Source organism: Aotus nancymaae, unplaced genomic scaffold (assembly GCF_030222135.1).
Source record: "Aotus nancymaae isolate 86718 unplaced genomic scaffold, 86718_ANA_hifiasm-v0.15.2.pri h1tg000002l, whole genome shotgun sequence".
Taxonomy (NCBI): domain Eukaryota; kingdom Metazoa; phylum Chordata; class Mammalia; order Primates; family Aotidae; genus Aotus; species Aotus nancymaae.
Window position 1 is genome coordinate 10,975,810 of NW_026988413.1, and position 26,469 is coordinate 11,002,278.

Here is a 26,469-nt window from a genome sequence, read left to right on the forward strand (position 1 = left end):
TTACGTTGCCAAGAAAACCACAAGCATGGCCTGCAAAGGTCTGTGCCCTTTCAATGACTACAGCAGGCCTTAGTTATTCACCTGTATCAGCAGGAAGTCAATTATGAAAGCACGCAGCCCACTAGACAGGAACGATTGGAATGCCCTTCTCAGATGCGTTCACCAAGATTTCTCATAAGGACCTCGGCGAGAGTAAAACCTTGGGTCCCAGAAGGCACTGGAAAAAGTCTTTTTGCTATTCCTGCCTAGCAAGATTGAAAAATTGCTATGGACCAGCAATGACAATGTGTCTCTCATGATTTTATTTTCAAAAGAGGAGTGCATTTTACAGTTACCAGGTTTTTAGTTTATATACTACAACACCATAAGAAATGGAACCTCGACTGGATGTAGAGGTCTGTACATTAGTCAGAGATGAATTTGAGATGGATGCAGGAACTTATGAGATTTTGGGAAGGTCTCGCTTGAGGAAACATAAAAATGTTCTACGTATGGGAAAAAAGGTTAATATAGGTATTTCTGTGTACTAATGTGGGTACATGCTGTCAGTTTTCCCTACAATCTGTTTTCATGATCTTTTCAGTAATAAAATCCCCCACTCCTTTTTTTCTGAGTGGGGGGACTTTATTCATGAATGTCTGGAAGATTTTTATTTCCCAGCATGCTTTGCAACTAGCTGTAGCCACTGGACTAAGTTCTTGCTGACAGGATATATGTAGAAATGTCTTCAGCATCTTTCAGAATGTGCCCTAAAGAGAGATGTTCCCTGACTCTTTTCACTTCTTTCTTCCTGCTATGTGGAACAGGGAGGAAATAGCTGGAGTTTAGGAAGACATCTTGACCAAGAGTGAGAAACAATGTACTAAAGATGGTGAAAAATCCAGATAGATTAGAACTTGTTAAATTATGGGTTGCATGCTAAATGCAACCTACCACCTGTTTTTGTAAATACAAACATACCCATTTATTTTTACTGGAATACAAACATATCCATTTATTTTTGTATCGTCTATGGCTGTTTCTATGCTACAAAGCAAAGCTGAATACTCGTGAGAAAGACCACATGGGCCCACAAAGCTTAAAATATTTACTATATGACCCTATATAGAAGCATTTGCTGATGACTGTAATATAATTTATACTTCATGACAGCACAAAATGCCATACCAGCCCCTTCATCCAGGTTAAACCATGGCTAAGTTGGATTTCTATAATTATAGAGAAGACTATCCTAATAATTTGGATTTTTTCCCTCTATCTTAAAAGTTAATATTATTATATCTATAACATTTTCAATATAGAAATCCTACATTTAACATTACCTATTGCTGGGTGCCATGGCTCACGCCTGTAATCCAGTACTTTGGGAGGCCAAGGCGGGCAAATTATCTGAGCTGAAGAGTTTTAGACAAGCCTGGCCAACATGGTGAAACCGTGTCTCCACTAAAATTACAAAAATTAGCTGAGCATTCCCAATTTGAGAAACAGCTGCCCAAAGGTGGTGCACGCCTATAGTCCAAGCTACTCAGAAGACTGAGGCGGGAGGATCACTTGAACCTGGGAGGCAGAGGTTGCAGTGAACTGAAATCATACTCCAGCCTGGGCAATAGAGTGAGACCCTTCTCTTAAAACAAACAAAACAAAACATTACTTATATATAAGAGCAAAGGAAAAATAAAAGAAACTATATTTTATTGATGTTTACCATTATATACTTTGACATATTCCAAGACATTAGCTTCCCTAACAATAAAAATGTATATATACTTAAAGTTTTTAAAGAATGAAGAAGTATGATCGACTAAGAATTCTGAAAATATTGTTGCAATAAGAAGCCTTTTAAAATTAAACCTATTGGACACATTGTGTTTATGGACATTCTGTGCTGGAAAGCAAAATCCATTTACCAATGAGAGCAAAGAAGAAACATCAATAACTTTTGTTACATGAATTACTAGCAACTCTAAGTAGCAAATATACATTTAAATACAAGTGCTGTTAGATTAGTTTTTATTCATTTATATTTTTAAAAATGATCCGGACAAATTTCACCTCCCTTTATCTTATCTAGTTTTTTGTTTGCTACCACATGAAAATCTTGTCTGTGTAAAATTAGGAAACAATTAAAAGGCATGCTTTTCTAAAGTAAACAATTTTCTCCTGTTTTGAAAATAGTTTTTTTTTTTAATTTTACTTTAAGTTCTGAGATACATGTGCAGAACGTGGAGGTTCGTTACATAGGTATGCATGTGCCATGATGGTTCGCTGCACCTATAAACCCACCATCTAGGTTTTAAGCCCCGGACACATTAGGTATTTGCCTTATTGCTCTCCCTCCCCTTGGCGCCACCCTGACAGGCCTCGTATGTGATGCTCCCCTCCCTGTGTCCATGTGTTCTTGTTGTTCACCTCCCACTTATAAGCGAGAACGTGCAGTGTTTGTTTTTTTTGTTCTTATGTTAGTTTGCCGAGAACGACGGCTTCCAGCTTCAACCGCATCCCTGCAAAAGAACATGAACTTATTCTTTCTTGTGGCTATATAAGTGGGAGACTTTTTTTCTTTTTTTGTTAAGACAGAGTGTTGCCCTGTTGTCCAGGCTAGAATGCAGTGGCGCAATCTTGGATCACTGCACTCCGAGGCTCAAGAGATCCTCCTGCCTCAGCCTCCCAAGTAGCCGAGACTTTGGGTGTGTGCACCCATGCCCAGCTAATTTTTGTATTTTTTGCAGAGATGTGTTTTATCATGTTGCTCAGGCTGGTCTTGAACTCTTGGGCTCAAGTGATCCTCCTACCTCAGCTTCCCAAAGTGTTGGGATTACAGGTGTGAGCCACGATGCTCAGCCAATTTTACATTTTTATATGGAACTATATTCAAGTAGTTTTCACTTATTATTTTTTAGTACTATAAAAGTGTTTGCCATGTTGGTTTTATACCTACACATGGCTACTGTAGAAAATTTTAACAAAAACAAAAGGAGAACATTAAAATTATTATTCATTCTTCAACTCAAATATAGATATTCCTAAAATTCTGTTTTCCTTTCTTTTACAGTGGAGGGTGGGTGGGTACAAAACTAGGTAAGTAGAAAGAGTGAAACCATAGAAAGCAGAAAGTTAAGAGACAAGAGAACCAGAAAAAGATAAGCAAAGAAAAAAAAAGAGATATATAGCCTTTTTTTGAAGTTTAAGGTGCAGTGAGGTAGGCAGACATTAAGCAAATAATTATATCTTTGTCAGCTATTATACAAACTCAAAACTAAAGAGCCTGATCTTAGCCAGGAACTGAGGCAAAGGGTAGGCTTCCTAGAGGAAGTGTCGATTAAAGTGAGATTTGAGAAAGAACTAGTCACCTTAGGCTGAAGAACATTTTGGACAGAAGAAATGGAATGTGTAGGGTGCCTGTGACGGACGTAGCATAACACTCCATTAGCTCAAGGAAAGCCAACATGATTCTGGTGCACAGAAGCAGAAGGATGGGTGAGGATGAATCATGTATGTGCCACAAAAAGAAACCAGATGACGCAAGATCCCTGTAGTTCAGGTTATATATTCGCATTGCTCAACAAATAAAGAAGCATTGCACTCACAAGAGAAACAGGAAGTCAGTGAGGGTGGAAATTGGCAAGACAAAGTCAGAGTGGAACACAGGTTGTAAGAGGACTAACTAGAATGGACTCAAGTCATCAGTGGATACATCAGGGAACTGTTAAGTAGTCCTGAAGAGAGAACATGGTATTCTGGTTTATCACAGTGGCAGTGAAACAGCTGAGAGGCAGATGGAGTATAAGATTATTTATGAGTTGAATAGTTCATGGATAATAAATAAATACTTAAATGGGATTGGGTGAAGGATTGGATTTGTTGCGTGAAGATAAAACTAAAGAAAGAGTAGAGTTATTCTTTATCCGGGATGGAGGGTAATGGCACATTCACTGGCATGGAAAATATTACAGTCAGGTCTAGGAGAATGAAATGATAAAGTTGTATTAAACTACTGTATCCCCATTGCAATAAGACTATGTCATTAACCTTTTCATATATCATTTAATATTATTCAAAATCACAACTTTGGGTGGCTACATAGTGCTCCATTGTATAGACTTGCCACGGTATCTTTTATCATCTTTCTGCTGTTGCTCATTTAGGCATTTTTTAGTTGTTGATGACCATGAGGTTGCAATAAACATTCTCGTATGCAACTACTTTATTCTGTGATTATACAGTGGGATCCGTAACCATTATTTATGTTCCTTCAGAAGTATATGAATCAAAATTCATATAACTGAATTTTACTGTATGTAATTAAATTTTAATAAGTGATTGAGAGTTAATCTTATTGTATCATCTCTAAGTAAATAAAAGCTTGTCAATACTCCTTTTAATTAACATGCATTATCATAAACTTTCTTATACTGCTTAATCATTTAGATATAATTTTGTTTTAGTGATTTCTTAAAATGTGGATTTCTAACTTATCCCTTGATGATGCCAACCTCACATCATCCAGTGTCTTATTATTTCCTAATGCTTTCTTTTCCTTTCTTCTAATCCTCATTTCCATTTTATGGAATCTAAGATTTTATTATCAGAATGCAACAAATGTCTCTTTTTTTTCCTAAAATTTGATCCCCAAATCATTGCCTACATTATTTATTATCAGAATGCAACAGATGTCTCTTTTTTTTCCTAAAATTTGATCCCCAAATCATTGCCTACATTAGTGTTTATCAAAGTGCAGAGAGAGAATGACAAGCATTGAGATAGCCCAGGAAACAATTTAGAAATTTCTCAAAATAATAAACATAGACTTATCATATGACACAGCAATTCCACTCCTAGGCATATACCCAAAAGAAAGAAAAATGTATCTGTAATCAAAAAGAGGTAAACTAATCTAATGTTCATATCAGCATCATTTATAATAGCCAAAAGGTAGAAAGACACAAAGCTCCATCACTTGTGAATGAATAAATGTCATACACACACACAATGAAATATTTGGCCATAGGAATAAAGTACTGATACATGAATGGAATAAACTACAATTGAATAAAGCTTGAAAGAGGACTAACTAGAATGGACTAAAATCATCAGTGGATAAATCAGGGAACTATTAAGTAGTCGTGCAGAGAGAATATAGTATTCTGGTTTATCACAGTGGCAGTGAAACAGCTGAGAGGCAGATGGAGTATAAAATTATTTATGAGTTGAATAGTTTATAGATAATAAATGAAAACACTATGCTAAATGAAAGAAGCCAGTCACAAAAGATAATTTTTTATTTGATTCAATTTATATAAAATGTCCAGAATAAACACATCCAATGAGACCGGAAGTAGTAGCTTTGTTTGCCTATGACTGGGGGTTTTGTGGACGAATTCAGAGTGACTTCTAATAGATTTGGGGTTCAACTTGGGGTCAAAAAAATGACCTAAAATTAGATTGTGGGGACAGCTACAAGACTCTGTGAATATACAAAGTATCACCAAATTATATACTTTAAATGGTGAGTTTCATGGCATATGAATTCGTTGCCAATAAAATGGTAAGAAAAAAGAAAAATCACCTATCTGTTTAAAATGCAGACTTCTGGGCCCAACCTCAGACCTACTGAATCAGAATTTTACTAAGAACGCAATCCAAGACTCTGTTGTTGTAAATTACCCTAGAAGGTTCTTAAGCACATTAAAGTGTAAGAGCCTGATACAAAACATGCATTATCTTAGCAAATACACACAATGTCTACCCATTGGTCTTTGAATCACCTTTTGCCCTAGGCTAGCAAATAGTAGAAGTACTTCCATTTCTTCTAAGCTGCTACATAGTGGTTATTACTGGTCATTCAGCCTGAAAGCTTGCATTTCTACCCTAAAGCCCGACTGAAGTTTTTCCTTTTTTTGATCTTTCAACATTTTTTTCTACATATAACATTGACCACATATTTTCTAGGGGCCATTCCTTCTTTTCATGTATTTTTTGCCCTTCAAATATTATTTTATTTGAAATATTAAACCTAAAATCATGTACACATATTGAATTCTTGAGTCCACCTCTTAGTTTGTTCAAAGCTCATAGATAATAGGAAACGTTCTGAAGGTATTAAAGAATTTTGTTTTATTGCTGATTTTTTGAGGCATCTAGCTTCCCCTGGAAGTAAAGCCATATAGTCCAAAGCTGGCAGAGAACATATTTATTCAAATTTTATATTTGCACACCGATCTAATAAGGGTCTGTAAAGACAGAGAAGGTCTTTCTTCTCCCAATCTCAGGCCTCTCTGAAATGTGAGGTAGTGAATTTACTGGTTATTACAGACTGAGTTCTACAGAAGAATGATGCCATAGTAATTTTGGCACTAATTGTATTTGACTTCAGTGAAAGAGATTGGAAGATCTAGATATTAGAGAGGCTTGGGGATTTTTCTGATTGAAAAAGTATTAAAGACAATGTAATTTTAAGGCTAACTTCTGAAGTAGGCTGAATTCTATGTTACTAGGAAAGTCTTTCGTCTAAATTCCTGGATCCTCACTCCCACACATTGTATCTAAAAAGACTTCAAATTTCCCCATTAGATATTCATCCATTTTTAAAGTTTTGAAGGCCAAAAGTCTTACAAAATTTCTTACTATAAAATTCCCATGAGGAGTACGTAATAATTTTTAATTACTTGAGAAATAGCTGGTTGCTGGAATGGACAAAGGGAACATAAAGTAGAAAGAAAAATTAAAAATAAAAGGAGGGGTGAGTTCAGCACAAGCTCTATTTAATTATTACATGAGTAAACCAGACTAGAAAAACTAGCTTATTTTAAAATCTGGTCTTTTTAAAAACTCAACAGTAGAAACCAAAAAGACACAGAATCAGAAAGAACTTAACTTTTTAGTTAAAAGAGAGGCATGTAAATAATAATAAATTCAATAATTAAATTTACATTTAAATAATTGGTTGCCTAAAGGAGAACAAAATGGGCAACCAGACAAAATGAGCAATAACAGACCATCACAGTTATAGGCACAGGATCCCATTTTGCTTGTTTCTGCACATATAAGAATAATATTATTTGAATTTTCAGAAATTAAAAAAATAAGTATGGTAAATTCATCTCCTCTATCTGCTTGTTCAGTCATAGAGTATTAGATATGCAAATAAAAATACCAACTTTGTTGAAAATTAAAAAAAAACCACAAACTTCTTTCTGGTTTGAAAAGAAGTGCCTTCAAAAAACTTTCTGTAGCTACCTTTTATGTGGCATTTTTGTGTCATTACCAAATGACTTGTGGCCGCTCAGGAAGGGCCCTGGTCACATTTCTCTTCCTGCCTGAGGTCAGAGTTGGCCGCTCTAAGTAGGGTCCACAGATGCTTACCAGCTGAGGCCACGCTGCCTGGACTGCCCTCACTCTGAACACAGCAGGAGTACGCAAGCCAGGCCATTTCTTTCTGACACAGGATTCTGACAGACAATTTTTGCTAGAGACTGGCCAATACTGTCTCAGCTGTGCAGCCATCTGGGCCCTACACACTCACGCTTCTTTTCCTTTCACCATTCTTGAATGTCAGAGCTCCTCTTTAACCTCTTTTTCCTTTAGAAGTACTTGCCCAATAAATCTCTTGACTGTCTGATTCTGTCTTAACCTCTGCTTTTTAGAGTACCTGAACTGACCCACGATGAAGATTCTTTTCTTTACCAAACTCAAATCAGGCTCTGAACTTTCTCCTAGACCCATCTGTTCACTTTCTTGCAAAATCCAGTTTTAGCAAAAGAATGCTGTGATGTCATTTTAGCCAGAACTTTCTATCCTTGACAGCTGATCATTCTCAGTATCTGATCATCCTGATATCTGATCACGTTCCTCCTCCATCACTCCACAGATGATGTCTGATCACCCTAGCCTGTTTTCAGCAAGAATTCTGGTTAGGTGGATTTAGCTAGAAATCCCTGTATCCCTGGATTGTTTCTTTGTAGTAATTTTCTATCCACTGACCCAGCCCTGCTTTTTGACTATAAATTCCCACTTGTCCTTCCTACACTTGAGGTTGAGCCCAGTCTCGCTTCTTCACTGCAAAATTCCATTGCAGTGGTCCCTGTGTCTATTGCAGTGATCCTGAATAAAGCCTTCCTTACTATCCTTTTAACACGTATCTTTGATTTTTTTTCTTTAACACTGATTTCTCATGAAAAATGAGGGATACATGTAAAGATTTCTTCTTTTCTTGTTGTTAAAGCGTTGTAAAATCAACTTCGTAGAATAAACTATAGACATATTTATGCTTCCCAAGTAATCACTTGACACCTATCACATATTTGTACCAGATACACATGGCATTACAGTTTTAAAAATTTGGCCAGTAGTTTCTCTACTTAAGAGGATTTTAGATATAAAAGATATTTGCTAAAAAATTCACACACACAATATTGAATTTACTTATCTTTGGTGTTATCTGTATTATTTTCACAGACAGATCAATGTGTTTTTTAAGTTAATGATTTTAAAGTAGCAAAATCAATATCAGGAGAAAAGAAAGCAGAGAGTGTCAATGGTAAGTGGCCACAGGGTTAAGCCAATTCTTGAGAGTCAAAGGGTTTTTGTAATTTTATGATATTTTTTCATTGGAAACTTCTTATAACCCTATCTTAAATCTGAATATTTCCAATGCAAGCCAGTTGTAAAAGTCAGAAAAAGGCAAAAGCATGTAATTGTAATGATGATTAGTTTAAAACACAGCTCTAATCAAACATTACTTGTGGGAGCTATAAAAAAAAGTCTTGGGAACCTTGGGCTACATAATAAATACTTTCCAATTTCCAAACAGAAAAACAGTTTCTGATGAGGTTAATATGTTCAATTTTATTGTGTAATTCCCTTCTTTTTTTCTCTCTCTTTTTTCTTTTATGCATATAATTGGAAAACAAACAAAACAAAAAACCCTGAAAGTTCTTTGGGAACTAGATTGAAATTTTTTTCTTGTTGATATTCTCACAACAGAAAGTGATGGCTTAAAAATATATTTTTGTTAAAAAATACTCCTTATAGGGTACTATGCTTATCACCTGGATGATGAAATAATCTGTACATCAAATTCCCATGACACATAATTTATCTATATAAAAAATCTATACACATGCCCTGAACCAAAAATAAAAGTTAAAAAGTATTATTTTTGAATGGGGAACATTGCACAGTATAGCAAATACTGATTTAAATATTTTCAAGGACAAGTAGTTGTTTTTGTCCAATCAAGTCCTGCTTAAAAAGTTAATTGAGAAAGTTTCTAGGTTACTCACTACAGTGAGGGGAGGACAAACTCCTCTAGGAAAAAAAGGAAAAAACAATCACATATACTAATGGGCCAGGGTGAAAATATTAAAAATACAAAGAAAAATATAAAGTTTAACTAAAAGGCTTGGAAACAGTAAACAAAAATAATTTCCAATTATATAATATTAGCCAAGCCAAATTAAATTAATTATTAACAATTTACAGGAATTGCTAAGGTTCTAAGTTGTGATTTTTCTCATCCCACTCTAAAAATTTAATAATTTTTCAGTCATTTGGTAGAAAAAGTTGGCTTTTGCCATTAATGCTAAATTAGCATTTCAAAGAGAGGCATAGTACACAAAAGTGAGATAGGGTGACCAAGTATTTCCGTATTAATGAAGGATATTCAGCAGTATGTAAAAGTAGAGGATGGCTAATTTAAGGTTTCTATTTTAAAGGGTAATAAACAGTTTATTTCCTAGCTCCCTCCAACCCCAGCAGTTGTTGGACTACTGATGGAACAAAGGCCAAAAGGAAAAGATTACAATTAGGTGGTGTTTTTAAGCTGGAAGTATATGCATGAGGAGGTTCTTTGTGAATTAATAATTTTAAAGCCTATTTTTATTGTAACAGCTTCTTAGCTTTAGTGTTCTCCACTTGCTTATTTCTAAATGGCAAGGTCCCCAAATTAGAGACTGATTGGAATTTTAATTTACTATAGCAGGTTTTAAATCAGTAGATTCTTGACCTTAGTTATACCCAAAGTATGATGCAGCAGAAACAGCATTCAGCCAAGACCTGATCTGAGCAATTTAGGAATTGACTGAGAGCCCCTCAAAGGAAACTGAGAGACAGGATGCTGGGAATTACGTTTGGGAGGGAGCTGTCCACAGTCCTGTTCATTTTGGAGGAACTGTGACTGGTTACTGCATGGACAACAACTTCCTTAGCCTTAGAAAATGGCTTAGAAAATGGTCAAAAGCCATTTTCAGAGAAACACAGCAAAGTGGACCTCAAAGTGTGGAAGGGGAAGGAGAAAGTGTAAAATAGTGGAAAAGGGAGGCATGACTCTTTTCATCAGGAAGACTGGTGTCATCTTTGACCCTTTGTCTTTCATACCCCATATGCCACCTGTCTGCAAGTCCTGCTGGCTAGACCTCCAAATGTGTATGCAGAATTGATCACTACCCACTGGCTCCACTGCTGCAATCTAGTTAATCTTCCTTCATCTGGATTATTGCAATATTTTCCACTGTTCTCCCTCATGGAACTACAGCCTTCAATCAAAACAGCACCCTGAGAGACTGTTTTAAAATAATCTAGATTCACCTGCTCCACCCTTCTCAGTCATTGTAAAAGACCCTCCACCCTCCAACCTCATTTTTTTTTTCAACCACATTGACCACCTTTCCTAATCGCTCCCCGGGCACACCAGCTGGATATCAGGTAACACTTGCTTTTCCCTCCACCAAGAGTTCTTCTCTCCCATCTTCTCATGGTGTGTTCTCACTCCTTTGAGGTATTTGCTCAAATTCTGTCTTCTCAATTGAGGATTTCTCTGGCCATTTAAAGATAATCCTCAACCCCGCCCCCAAGAACTTCCTGTCCCCTCCTTCATTAATTTTTTTCCCAAATACACTCATCTAACCAATGTATTTGTTTACTATCCCAACTAGAATGTAATAACCTAAGAGCAAGCATTTTTCCCCTGATTTGTTCACTACTTCAGCATGAATAATAATGCCAGGTTTTCAGAAAATATTAATCCGAGCTGTACTACTTGTTAGTTGCTCCATAATCTCTTTGAGTATAAATGAATTAAGGTAGATCTCCATTATACAATAGATAGTATGAATGAAAACATCAAAGAATATTTAAAAAAGATTTGCAAAAGCAGGCCTAGAAAAAGAGATAAAACGATTTACTATTATTTACATCAGGGAAGAGAAAATCAAACATTTATCTAATTACAGTTCAAGGAAATAATCATATTTGTTTAATTGATTTCTTTTTTTTTTTTGAACGGAGTTTTGCTCTGCTGCCCAGGCTGGAGCGCAATGGTGCGATCTGGGCTCACTGAAACCTCTGCCTCCCGTGTTCAAGCAATTCATGCCTCAGCCTCCTGAGTAGCTGGGAATACAGGCATGCACCACAATGCCCAGATAATTTTTTTTTTTTTTTAGTATAGATGGGGTTTCACCATGTTGACCAGGCTGGCCTCTATTGCCTGACCAAGTGATCGCCATCTCAGCCTCCCTAAGTGCTAGGATTACAGGCTTCCGCCACTGAGCCCAGCATGAAAGCATTTCTTATGAGATTTTAGGCATAAGACAGCAGATTTGCCCAGCATTTATATGTTAAATGTGAGGACATTTCTTACTGCCAATAAGGGATTTAACATATATCGATGGGGTGCCACTGTTACTCTCTTGAACTTTTCATGTTGTTTCATTGTAAACAACTCTCTAGGAACACTTCGTTATATTTCTATGATTTTAAGCTTAGGCTTCACTGTTTAGTAGATATCCATCATGCAAAATTCCAAGACAAGTACAGTATGACAACGAGATGACTTAATTTATTCTTAAACAACACATGTTATTTTGGAAAGGGCGCTACATTCTAACGAAAAATGAGAGCAACTTTAATATTTTTTTCTTCTTTTAACTTCACTCTTTGTGTGTGTGTGTGGTTGCTTTATTTCCAGTATTATTACTATCTACAAGTAAAGCCTTTACTAATTTTATTTATCAGGTAGCAGTAGGGTCCCATTCCATTACAAATCAAGGTCAAGTTACAAATTCCTTTGCTCCTGAAGATTTTCAGGTCAACCAAAGCAATAAATGCAGATTCTTTTGCCTTGTCCCCAAGTATAATCCTGCTCCCAGGATTGCTGACTCCAAGTCTTAGCTGGGTGTTCTCTTCTCTTTATATTCCATGTGTAAGGAGCCAAATGTAAGGATAAAACATTTGGTTGGTTCCACATAGAATGTACTTTCATACCAATGATACCTTTTCTTATCATTTACACTTCTTTGTTGCTTTACACAAAGCTGTCTAATATTTATCAGAGATAAGTTCTCACTCTCTCTTGTGCATATGGACATAAAATTCCCTTGGAAATTTTAAAACTTGATTTCTTTGCAATTCTATACCTGGTCCTACTCAGAGGTTACAAAATCACATTCCAAAATTTGACCATCAAATTCTTATCACCAGTAAACTTTTATCCACTATGCACAATACTTTAATTTTTGTTGTTGTTCTGTTTGAATGCCTCTATCATTTACTTATCCTCATTTCCTAAAGTATATGTTTGATTTTTAATTTCATTAAAAATTAATTTTAATGAAATTAAATGTATTTGAAATTTAATTAAATTTAATGAAATTGATTTAATTAAATAAATTTAATGAAATTGATTTGAGAATGGATAATATAAACTCAGAAGTATGAATCTCTTTTAGGAAGTATGCTAATTTTTAATTAGAGAGGGTTATATAATAAATCACTTATACCTTACTATGGGCTAAATTGCATCCTCCAAAAAGATACACTGAAGTCCTAACCTTGAAATCTATGAATGTGGTCTTATTTGGAAATAGGGTTCTTGCAGATACAATCAGGCTAAGATGACATGATAATGATTAGGTTGGCTCCTAATCCCATGAATGGTGCCCTTATCAGAAGAAGGAAATTTGGACACAGAAACACAAAGCGGAGAAGACCATGTGAAGCTGGAGGCAGAAACTGGAGGAATGAATCTGTAAGCCAGAGAATAACAAGGATTACTGGTAACCACTAGAAGTCAGAGGAGTTGAAGGATCCTCCCGTGGAGGCTTCAGAGACCTCAGGATCCTTCTGAACCTCCGTTTTAGACTTCCAGCCTCCAGAACGTTGAGAGAATAGAAGTATGTTGTTTTAAGCCACCTTATTTGTGGTACTTTGATATAGCATCCCTAAAAATCAATACATACCTCCAAAAAGTTTGTTTAGGATTTAGTTTTTACATCCCTGAAATGACACATTGTCTAACTTCTCATATCATTTGATAAAACTTGTCTCATTCCTTTTATTTTTTTGGAGAACAAAGAAAAAGGAGCTGGAAAATAAACTTCTAAACAATAGATTTCCTGTTGGTACAAAAGCAAGGCAGCTGGTACTTCACAGGGCTAACGAGTGGATCCTGAATGGGGTGCTACAAGTTCCCATAAACATGATATTCTGTGACAGATGAGCCAAACCAAGCATTTCTGGGAAACTGTCTGGGAGGCTTTTCATGGAGTGTATTCTATCACTAAGAAGTTTGTAAGCAGCCAAATGCTTGAAAAAGTGTTGGTATTTTCTTATAATAAATAGCTAAGGAGCCTGATAATCACCTCCCCTAATTATTTTAAAAGATAACTACTTGACAAAAATATATAATTACATACCTATCTAGTTAGCTTGTTTTTGCCATTACTTTCATCGGTAAAAACACCAATTACTTTTGCACCAATCTAATATTTAAAATCCATGCTCTACTTCAATGAGGATTGAGAGGACGTTGTTAAAGACTATATGTTTGTGTCCCTCAAACTTCAAACCCTAAGCCCCTATGGGATGGTATTAGGAGGTGGGGCCTTTGGGGGTTAATTAGGTCATGAGGATGGAGCCCCATGATGGAATTGGTGTGCGCATAAGAAGAGACTTAAGAGTGTGTGCTCTCTGTCTTTCTCCCTCTGCTTCTGTTTGTCTCCGGTGAGAACGTACACTAAGGAAATAGCTATCTGTAGCTTCTCATTAGGTGCCCTCACCAGGTTTCGAATCTGTCTGCACCTTGATACCTTAATCTTGGACTTCCCAACCTCAAAAAGCATGAGAAATATATTTCTGTTGTTTAGACCCCTCAGCCTACAGTATTCTGTTATAGTAGCCAAAACTGACCAAGACAATTATATACTGGTGAGCTGGAAAGGGGTGTGCCCTCTTATTAAACTTTATTATCAGGAATCCTATCAAACTCAGGCTGGCCCCACCGCCCTCTTTTTCACTTGCCTTCACCACTTGCTTTGGTACCTTCCTAAGACCCTTCCCCACTGGGTTCTTTAGAACTTCCCTTCCAATAAGACTGGTTCTAGAAACTTCTTATCTCTCCTCTTCAGCCCACAGCTCCTTTCTCTTTTAACGAAAACAAAAGAGATGATAAAAATGCCCAAAACAAAGAAAAGTTAGAAATTTAAAAATCTTACTGCTCTCTCATAACCAAGGGTTCCGGCCTGTATCAGAAAGCTTATTACCATGGAAATAGTCAATATGTAAATTTAATTATTGTGTTTAGCATTCTTTTGATTATTAACATTAATGGAGTGTTATCTAGAGAAATTCTACTTGGAGGAAGATAAAACCTGTTAAAGCAGCTAAAACATGCTTTGCTGGAGAAACATCCCTAAGGACGAATCTGTTTCTTTGTCTGCTTATTCTCAAGAAAAAACAAGTAAACACAACAACAACAACAACAAAGGCAAAAGAATTCTTGGTGATTAAACATCATCTGATCACGGGTGTTACAAAGGAGAACGAAGACCTTTGCTGGGATTAGTAGGGAGCAAGCAGAGAGAGATAAAATTGCACACTGGTGTGAAATGGCCCAGCTAGGGCTGCAAAGAAAGCTACCCAACTGGGACCTAACTTCAAAAGAAACAAAATGTGAACATGTTTAAGGGTTTGCAAACAAAACTGAGTACAGGACGTCAGGAAAGCCTTTACTTGAATCTTTCAGTGAGCATGAAAAATACTTCTTTTTTCTTCAGTGAATGTGGGGGAAGAAATACTTTGAGTCGTGCAGAAGTTGAAGAGAAGCCATTAAATAAATAATGATCTGATGTCTCCAATATTCCTTGGAAGGCTCCGTACCTTACAGAGTTAAAGATTCAAGATGCACTGGGAAAGGCAGTCGGCATTTAGCCTTCCCTAGGGGCCAACCCCAGGTTTCAGTTTATGCCACAGTGGTCAGAAAACAGATTCTATGGCCATTTAATAGATAAAGAAAATAAGATAAAGTATTAAAGAATTCATTAATTAAGTGATAAAGCCAGATTCCAAAATCAGGTATGCTGGATTCCAAAGCTTGTGTTTTGAAACAGTCAATTCTCCTTTCTACTATGCTATTTCTTAAGATGTATTTATTATAACATTTGAATCCTACTTTAAAATTTTCAGCACAGATGGCATAGAGTCGTGTGAATATGTGTTTTAGTTAAAGTTGTAATCCAGAAGCAGCTCCTCTTCTGCTCAGAAAGCCACAAGTCAGAGGTGATCAGGAGTTTTAGTGCAGAAATAGCGCAGCCACCCCAGAGGGAGCCACCCTTAGATTTTTGCTATTTATTCCTCACATCAACCTAATTCACTGAATCAACAAGTCCTCTAATGAGCTAAATGCCAAACCGGGTTTTCTTTGGTGAAATTAGTGATCTGTTAGCTAGCATAAATGTTAACTACATGTTAGAAAGGAAATCTCGATAGTGAACTTAAAGGCACTAAGGGTATTTTGGAGACACTCTCAGCCTTGTGCAAAGATGGTAAAAGATTCTGGTGAGGCCTGTAACCTGAGTTCTTAGAAATGGTTCTGGAGTCAGGATCACTTAGTGATCCCGCGCCAGCCGTTTGCTCAGGAGGCTTTCTGTTGCCTGGCACTAGCTCTGGGTGTAGTTGAATCCCACTATTCAGCAATGCTGCTTCTGGAGAACATTTTATTCAACGTGCAGGAAGTCAGAGAGCTGGGACCTCACTGAGCTTGCAGAAGAACGTTTATTTATATTAACAGGGTTGTGCTTTCTTGGTAATACCTATTCATTTAATAAATGTGTTTTTGTGCATCATAACTTGTCCTGTGACTTCCTTTCCTTTGTTCCCTAGAGGCAAAGCTATAGGAGAGTAGCTACTTCTGACGCATCTCAAACTTTCCAGTGACTGATGATGTTTTTCACAAAGAATCTAAAAGGTGTGGGTGAAGACTGGCTAAGGTCGATCTATAATTCTGTTTCTCAGATAGTGTTTATCAGAATCACTTGAAGTTTTGCCTTCCTCAGTTTCTCATCCTCTTGAATTTAAAAGTTCCAGAGGTGGGGCCTGAGAGGCTGAATGGGAATCAGTTCTTCTGATGATTCTTACACACTCTGAGGATTCAGCCGATGACAATATAACAAAACAAGCATCATGATCATTAGCTGACAGTATATCCTAAGGGCAGACCACAGACCCAAGAGAAGGTCAATATTCTCCTGACTGCTGGGTTTGAAACCCAAAATCTGTAAAGCAATAGTAAATGGCACACAATAAAGACCTCATATCCTATAAACTTTATGCCACGAATGTGTGGTTACAGCTATTTGCTTGACCCTCTAGATTGAAATCAATAAAAATTGGCCTTAAGCATTCAGGGAGCTCATCTATGGCCAAAATATTCCAGTCAAGGGATGAGTAGAGATGATTAGTAGTTTTCCAACTGACAGTTGTGACCCATTTACTATCATAGCAGTAAAAACTGTTGGCCATCGCCAATCATATTGCATATTTTTTGGAGGGTAACCAGTTTGGCTATCGAGTTGTTTTTCTCACATTAATATGTCCAGTTCATTCACTCATAAGACATCTTGTCTGACTTTCATCTATTCTTCAAATATTTATTGAGAGTCTTTTTAAAATCATGAAGTCTTAACTTTCAGCAAATATTATGGAAGATTAAAGAAGCAGAGCCCTAGTCCATGACTTTTGTCTCTAAGTTGTCCCTAATTAGATGTAGAGAAATTCCCTGGTATAGGACTCAGAAAACTTAAATCTAGGTGCTAGCTGCAAACTCAGTGGCAAGTCAATAAATCTCCTAGGACTTCTGTTTCCTCCCTAGAAAATTAATAATAAAATGATGTCTTGCCTATTTTATAGAATTTACTAATTCTTTCATAAATATTTATTGTTCATCTACAACATTCCATTTTTTTTCTAGGACCTTGAGGAATATAACAGGATACAAGATAAAAACAGGGTGGCTGCTCTCATGTCACCTTACTCTAAGAACTAGAATACACGCATACTCACACACACACACGTACACGCAGAGACACACAATGATATATAAATATATATTTATATATGTAAATGCAAATGGAAACATTTTCAGAGGCAACATATGTAACATATAGATTTTAAAGCATAAAGAAAACCTTTTCTAAGAACGTGATTTTTTCCATCCCACATTGCATGACATAGGACAGAAAAGACAATAATCTAATGAAAGCTATATTGATATAAACAATACACCTAGCATTTTAATGAAATGTGTCCTCATAATTCATTAGTTATTAAAAAATAATTTTCTGGCAGGACACATTTTTTCAATTAGAAAATATGACAGGTCTTTGCTACAACACAAAGAATTTATCATAAGATATTTTTCTCTTTTACTAATCTTTTCATTGCTTAAGAACCAAGATGTTTGTGACAACATGGCTTCTCTTATAAGGTAGACTGTGGTAGGTGCCTTTAAAATGGTCCCCAGGAATCAATGGCTCTTGGTTGTCAAGCCCTTGTAAAGTCACCTTCCTTTAACTGTGGATGGGATTTAGTGACTCACTTCTAACAAGTTGTAAATAATAGTAGTGATGGGATAGCATTGCCAAATTGGATTATTTTTTAAACAATACTTATGGTTTTTATCTTGAGAACTTTCTTACTAACTGGTCTTCCCCTCTCCTCCTCTCTTTCTTCTGTTTTCTCTTTCTCTGCCCAGTCACCTTGAGGAGAGAAAGTCTACTTGAAGAAGAAAGGTATTATGGAATCAGAGGCCACGTGGAGGAGAACTGAGGCATCCCAGCCAGCACCAACTGTCAGCCAGGTAAGTGAGACTTGGTGAAAGCAGATGCTGTAGCTCATCAAGGTTCAAATAATGCAGCCACAGCCAACAGTTTGAGGTCAACCTCATGAGAGACTCACTAAGCTAAATTACTCCTGAATTTCTGATCCAGAGAAACTGCAGGATAACAAATGTTTGTTTGAAGACACTAAGGTTTGGATAACTAATGACATAGCCATGGGTGACCAGTAAATAATCCAAGGACCTGACTTTTGAGGATTATAAGGATGAATTTAGAATCCCTTTGTTATACTTCAATGATTTAATTTAGGTCAGAAGAATACGGTGACATCACCTTAATATCTTTATCAGAATGAAACAAAATTTTTCATTTTTTTTTTTTTTTTTTTTGCTCAATGGAATTACAGAGTTTGTTTTATCCTGAGAGCTACTGAATTCATTAAGTCAAATACAAATTCTTCATAATTAAACTTCTTGAAACCTCATTTTTTTTGCAATGGATTAGTAACCAAAAAGCAACGACATTCTTACCTCCAAAAAAGTACTTCTCGCCAGTTTTAACTTGAAGGGGACTATTAGTTCGAACGGCTGATGCTTCATCTCCATCGATGGTGAGAATAGCAAAATTTTCCTTGGCTAGGAAGCGAACCTCGTGCCACTGCCCATCGTTCAACCCAGAACCTGGTAAGTACAAGATAAAAGTCATTTCTTTTTTTAAAATTACCTGGTTGAACACAATTCCAATATCAACAAAGTCAGAATTTTACAAATAAAAGTATTTTTCTCTAGGAAAACACAGTGCTGCTCACAATTCAAACTGATATCTCATGTTTCTTTAATATTCTAAGTGGTTCTATATTCCATCTAACTGAATAAGGCATAATATAACCCAATCAAGTAGGGAAGCAGTATTAATACCATTGGGTTGAAAAAAATCATTTAGATGGTGATTATGAACTATTCTAACTTAGTAATTTATTTTCTGTTTAGCTTTGCTAGATGTCATTCTCAAACAAGAAAATAAATTTATGGCTTTTATCTAATGTATTTGTTTTTAAAATCTTTATTTTTCTGCATAGTTTGTTTTTTCTCAATAAACACATTTGGTGAGTATAGTTTATAGAAATTAAGGACTAAATAATAAATGTGTACTTGCAGTTACACATACTAACTGACCACTAATGGTCACAGAAAATAATAATAGGATTATTTGATCATTTACAAATACGTTATCTTTATAATGGAGTACATGATATAAAAACCCCAGCAAAATAAACCAAGAATGCATATCCTCGACAATGACAGTTTATTGTTGCCTGACAGAAAAATCTTTGGAAACCAAAATTCTAATCAACTGTTCATTAGGTGGACGGTAGCTTAAAGCTTTTGTTTAGTTTGTCTTCATTTTATGAAGAACAATCAGAAAATTAAAAAGCAAAAAAAGAACAGCCATGAAACATAAGCATCTGGAGAGAGTTTAACACTGAGTAGCAGAGGAAACCAAGAAGGCCAGGGTGGCTTTCTGTGACTTTGTGAAGGCCTGTGTTAGGACAAGCTTGGGGGTGGGGGGTATTTTGTGCTGTTCTTCAGATGCAAAATGTAGAATCCACAGGTAGAAGTTACGTGAGAACATGCTTCAGTTTCGCAAAGAAAGAGAACTCTGGCAAATAAAGGCATCCAAAAACAGAATGAGAGCAAATCAATGACGCACACATCAGGGCTCCAAGCTCCTGATAATTTATACCAGGAGTCTGAAAAACCAGTTTGTGGCTGAAATCTGGCTTGCTGCCACCTGTTTTTCTATAACCTGTGAGCTAAGAATAGTTTTTACTTTTCTAAATGGTTGAAATCAAAAGCAGAATAATGTTTAGTGACATGTGAAAGTTACATACAATTTAAATGTTAGTGCCTAGATACATGTTAAGCTAAGTACATTTATTTACATACCATGTGCTCTACAGCAGAGCCAGCTGCACCGGAAATTCAATAGTTCATAAAGCCTAGACTATTTACTACGTGTGGTCCTTTACAGGAAAATCACACATTACTAGTTGATTTATACTAAGAAATAGAACAACTATTTTAAAGAAAAGCGTTAGGCCTGTTGGAGCTTAGAAGATACTCACATGTCTGTAGTAGTTACTCATATCATAGTATTATTACTAATAATCACCCCTCAGGTGCTTTTATAGGATTTTCAAAATTTAATTTAGTAATATGTAATGAGCATTTTTTTTTTTGAGATGGAATTTCACTCTTGTTGTCCAGGCTGGAGTGCAATGGTGTGATCTTGGTTCACTGCAACCTCCACCTCCTGGGTTCAAGTGATTCTCCTGCCTCAGTCTTCCAAGTAGCTGGGATTACAGGCATGCACTATGCCCAGTTAATTTTGTGTTTTTAGTAGAGACATGGTTTTATCATGTTTGTCATTCTGGTCCTGAACTCCTGACCTCAAGTGTTCCACCCTCCCCCGCCTCCCAAAGTGCTGGGATTACAGGCATGAGCCACCACGCCCAGCCACTGAGCACATTTTCTTTCAATCAAAACCAATATAAAATCCCTGCTCTAAAGTAATTAATGCAAGAGACTTCCAAATTATAAACTATAGAATACAAGTGAACATATGTATAAATAGCACGCATAGCATAAATAATGTAATAAGGCAAACAGCCACATGATCTACCACATGATCCAGCAATCTGACTGCTGAGCATATACCCAAAAGGAGGGAAATAAGTGTATTAAAGAGATGTCTGCACTCCTGTGTTTGTTGCAGCACCGTTTACCATGGCTAAGATTTGGAAGCAACCTAAGTGTCCATCAACAGATGAATACAGAGTACTTCAATAGCCCCTAATGGTTCCTCTGATTTCACCTTTGCACCAAGTCTACTTTCCCCACAAAGTAGTATTATCTTTTTAAACATATAATTGGGATCACACCATTCTGTATAACAGCTTTCTGTTTTTTTGAACTCACAAGAAGTACTGGCTAAAGTCATTTTGGTGAATTAACAGGTGTCATGTGAACCATCTGGAATGTCTTGTGTGAATTATCTGCATGGTTTTGTTCCCTCACATCAGGTCTCTGTGCAAATGTCATCTTAACAGAGAGGTCTTTCCTAGCCATTCTTATATCATTTTCCCCTCTCTTCCAACATTGCTTCTTTTCTCAGCTTTATTTTTCTTCATAGTGTCCCTCATTAACAGATTTATTATATGTTCATTTACTAGAAGACTTATTTATTGTCTTCTATCACTTGATTATAAGCTCTCTTTGATCTATTTTATTCTCTACTAAAAATGTCACAGTTAAAACAGTGTCTGGCACGTAACAGGTGTGAATGAATAAGTGAATGAATCTGAGGGAGTGATCATGACCAGGAATCTGGCATTCTGGGTTTCATAGATGGCCAAGTAAATGATGAAACATAAAAAAGCAATAAAAATAGCACTGAAGTTGCTGACTATGGCTTCTCAGTTATAAATGGTAATGTACAATATGACTAATTCTAAGGGCAAGGATTAAGTTCAGTAGATAAAATTGTCTTGTTAAAGTTAATTTAATGTCGGTAGATCTTCCTGGAAATCTGCATCATCCCAAACTCATTTGTAATTGACTTTGCTCTGTTATCAAGTTATTAAATGAAGTATATCTCTTCAGTCCGCCCTGGTTGTCACCTGCAGAAAACTCCCATACATTGCAATGGCTTCCAATGATATAGAAAGACGAGTAGGCCAGACACTATGTGTGGAAGGGGCTGTAGTTACTACAGTTTCTCAGAGAGACTCCAGTGGGCTTGAACTCAGTTGCCCATAGTAGCAGTTTCCTTATTAAATAACCTTTCTGCGGCTTTCCATCCCAGCTTGTCTCACTTCCCCTCTCCCCTATGGCATTTATTGGACCAATGTCAAATAAATCATATGCACCCAAATTCTTTTATTAGGGTCTACTTTTTGGTACTTATAGGTAATTTTGAAAGATAGCTCCTCACTGTAAAAAGAAAAAGGCATGATTTAAGTCCAAGTTCTGTTTCAGACAAGAATATCTTTAGTAAATCATTTAATCCCAGAGTTTTATTTTTCCTCGCCATATAAAAATTGGGGAAACAATAATTGTTTTATTTCTTATCTTTTGAATATTCTGAAGAATACCACAAATAAAATCTCTTATACTATAAAATTACTATGTGCATGCAAAGGCTTCTTCTTGAAGTTAGCTGTCAGCCAAGCAGCAGTGTTTACTGAAATAGTTCCATCTCAAGTTGGTCCCTTTGGACCAACAGAAGTGATACATGGAAGATCATATCTTCACCATAGCATTTCAATTTAAAGTACAAAATACGGTTTATTGTTGATTAACTATAAGACTGCATGGTTTTGATTTTGATTTTTGCCTTTATAATTTGACAAACCCTGCTACGAAATAGAGTTTTGGGACATGGATCTCAAAGACATCAATGTGATATTTGTCCAGTCCCCAAATCCATTCCTAAATAATCACATATCCAGGGAAAGTCCCTTTTAAAATATCCTCAGTTATTCGAAATGGCAGAACAAGAAAGCCTTTCAGAAAACTCCTGTGAAAATTCTTCATCACAACATTAATTTATAAATGGAACATCCTCCTAATCTTTCATGGCAAAAGGTCTATTATTCTAATAAGATTAAAATTAAAAGGTTATTTTATTTTCTTCAAGGAACTTAATTACCAGAGAAATTGGCACCCAGATTAAAGGAGGCTTGCTAGTAGGAGCCACTGCAATATCAAAGCTTAAGCTGTGATTTCTATTCATTTCCAATTATTATTTTGAAATTTTAATTTTAATTATCAAGAGGTAATACCTCAGTAATCTATGATAAAAATGGGTCCCCAAATGTAATGAAGTTTGTTCTTAAATGTGGCAAGGAGGACTCAATTTCTCATAGAAACACGTGCTGCTTCTTTCACATTTTCTTTGTCTATATCTTGTGAAAAATAGAAGTCTGAAGGCTCTCTCCAGAGAATAGAATTTCATGATATTTTTATATGTCAGCATTTATAGATATATTGTTCTAAGCTCTATGTGCTAGCCTTGGTGATACTTTACTTGCATTTGATTCATAATACCTCACATAATTTTTTGAAAAAATGATTATCTCCTTTATATAGGGAGGGACAGAGTCTACTAATCTGTAAGCATCCTATAGCTGGTAATAGGTAAAGCTTAGAATTGGAACTCAGACATAGTTGATTCCAAAGTTTGAACAAACAAACAAACAACAAATGAAACAACCACAACAAAGTATGTTATATTGTCCTTGTGCATGCATGATCAGAGTTTTCTCATACTACGTAAACATGCGCGCGCACACACACACACACACACACATTGCCTTTTGCTACCACATCTAGAGACGTGCTCAGTTTCTGGGAATATCTGTGTCTCGTATAGCATCAGGTCTGTAAATAAAGTGAGGCTTTGAGTAGGTGAATTAAATACCTGTACACTAGGTACTATTTGTATTTGTACGGCATTAGAATGGTGCCTGGCACATAGGAGACAGTATATCCACATTATTAAGACAAAAAATACGTAGAAACTTTCATTTTATTTCATAGAAAAGTAACCTGAAACACATTTAATAATTTGTCTTTCAGTAGGGTGCTGTGGCTCACACCTGTAATCCCAGCATCTTGGGAGGCTAAGGTGGGTGAACCACCTGAGGTCAGGAGTTTGAAAGCAGCCTGGCCAACATGATGAAACCCTGTCTCTACTAAAAAAAAAAACCAAAAAATTAGCCAGGCATGGTGGTGGGCACCTGTAATCCCAGCTACTTGGGAGGCTGAGGCAGGAAAATTGCTTGAACCCAGGATGCAGAGATTGAAGCGAGACAAGATCCTAACACTGCACTCCAGTCTGGGCAACAAGAGTGAAACTGCATCTCAAAATAAAATTGTCTTTGGAGTTTACTATCTCATAATTACAAATACTGATGTAGTGATAAGTAGGCTTTCTAAACAAGAAAGCAATGGAGTAAGTCCATACAATGTGGAGATCATAAATTTTACCTACGGGACAACTAAAAAATGTGTCTTAGCCTTCTGTTAACAGGAACTTGAGGCTTGGAGAAACACATACAGTGACATGAGAAACATTTCCTATATAAACAGCTGAGGCAAAGGTGAGGATGATTTGTTCCACAGAAGCGTGTTGGATGATTCACAAAGTCAGGACAAAGACACTGATGTCAAAGTTGCCTGTGAAGACATTAGAACAAAATGATTTCTAAAAAGTGAGAATGAAAAATGAACTTTCTAAATTATTTCTGCATGTAATCTTAAAAACACATAAATATTACTGACATCTTCACTTAAGTCTTAACAGTTTATGTGCAAGTTAGTAAAAATATAATCCAATAATCCAGAAAAAGATGGAGAATTGCCTTATATTTGGGGTCACAGTACATTCAGGAGTAGCTGGGATTACAGGCACATACCACCATGCCCGGCTAATTTTTGTATTTTTAGTAGAGACAAGGTTTCACCATGTTTGCCAGGCTGGTCTTGAACACCTAACCTTAGGCAATCCACCCGCTTTCTTAATAGTTACCCATAAACTTTATTCTTTCCAAAATGTGTTTTTTCTTCAATTATTTAATACATGTGGTTCTGGGTATCTATGAAATGTTTCTAAAAATTAAATATAACACTAAGTGAGGGCTTCTCATGGTTACTAACTTTGAGGAGACTGATATGAACTGGAGTACATATTTTCCAAAATATTTTTGTTTTAAATATATTTATATTGAAACAAATTTAATTTCATACTTTAAACATTAAATGTAAAAACATGAAGTTGCTTTATAATAGATATCTCCTATTATTCAATAATTCATAATGATAAAAATGTTTCAACTGTACATTGTAAAAGGAAACTGATATTTTTATAAAGGGGATTTAACCTAAAACCGACATCTCTGAAACCATGTACCAGCAGCTTCTGGTTTTATTTGTTTTCCATAATTGTTTTATAATACTTTCTCTGATACCTCTGTAACTTATAATTGTTGCGAACACCTGTTTTGTATGCAAACGTAAAATGTTAATGAAGAATATTCTATCTGTGCTTTCTAATGTTATTATTTTTAAAGTAAGACTCTTGAGGTGGTTGCTTTGATTGAACAAGAAGAAACAGATGTTGCTCTTATTAGAGACAAGAAGAAAAGACTGGTTTAATGAATATTGAAAAAAAAAGAACACATTTAAAATATAGTAGCAAACCGAGATGTTACATCTGTTAGAAAATGCTTCAAATAAAATTACAGTGACTGGAGTTTTCAGTCTTGTGATCAATATTCAATCTTGAGAGCAAAATTTCCTAGAATATGAATTCATCTTTAGGCAGTTACAGGGTTCTATGATGTGTAACTAATGTATCTTATTAACAATCAATTATCCTTTTATGTAATAAAAATTTTAAAAGGTATATAGATTTCCATATACATATGCTATGTACTATTTCTATTATCTATATAAATCCCATATCATGAGAATTGATCCATTTTGACCTTTTTCATTTTCACATGCCAATCTAAATCACATTATAAATATGATCAATTGTTGTCAGATAAAACAGGTAAAAAGGTGCTTAGGCAGGTACAAGGTACTTTTGTTTTTCAAGATAAAGAAACTGCCACATGCTTCACTGTCAAGTTGTAAAGATGGTCAATTTGGAATGTGTGCTTGTTTTGGAAAAATCATTTGAATAGAATCTTAAAGTAAAACAAATACGTTGGGGAGAGCATATGGCATGACATTTTTTGGATGTGTTGTTAGAAATTACCACTTCATTTATTTAATATGTAGATTCTTAGGGATGAGATGAATTCTTTTCTTACAGGCACCCAGAATCTTCTGAGACAAAAGGACCTAGGTAGTGGTCCTTATTTTGTCGGTACATTAGAGTCATTTAAGGAGCTTTTAAAGTTTCACCCCAATTCCCCCAAATCATTAATGAGAAAAATTAAAGCACTACATAAATGGAGGTATATACCATGTAATTCTAACTGAAATGCCCAAAATATAGTTTTTGTAGAAATACATGAGAGGGTTAAATGTGTAAGAAAATTCCAAAAAAAAAAAAGGACCCTTAAATATTTAAAATAAACAAAAAAAGAAAAACCAACTTAGAGAACTTATTTGATTTCAAGATTTTTCTAAAATGATATTATCAGAGAAAGATCATAAATAGACTCACTTGTAGGTTGTCAATTGTTTTTTAACAAAGGCACCAAAGCAATTTAACGGAAAATGAAAAGTGTCTTTTTCAAAAAATGATGCCAGAAAAACTGCATAAATATAGAGAAAATGTATTTTTGACT

At 35.8% G+C, this 26,469-nt stretch overlaps 1 protein-coding gene across 1 annotated transcript in view; it reads right to left on the reverse strand.

Moving 5' to 3' along the window:
• The window catches only part of CNTNAP2 (contactin associated protein 2), a 1,621,124-nt gene that overhangs the window by 1,103,423 nt on the left and 491,232 nt on the right, over nucleotides 1–26,469 (reverse strand). Inside the window, exon 8 of the mRNA XM_064372470.1 lies at nucleotides 18,638–18,787. Within this exon, the coding sequence (XP_064228540.1) occupies nucleotides 18,638–18,787 (150 nt within the window). The remainder of the gene's footprint in view (nucleotides 1–18,637; nucleotides 18,788–26,469) is intronic.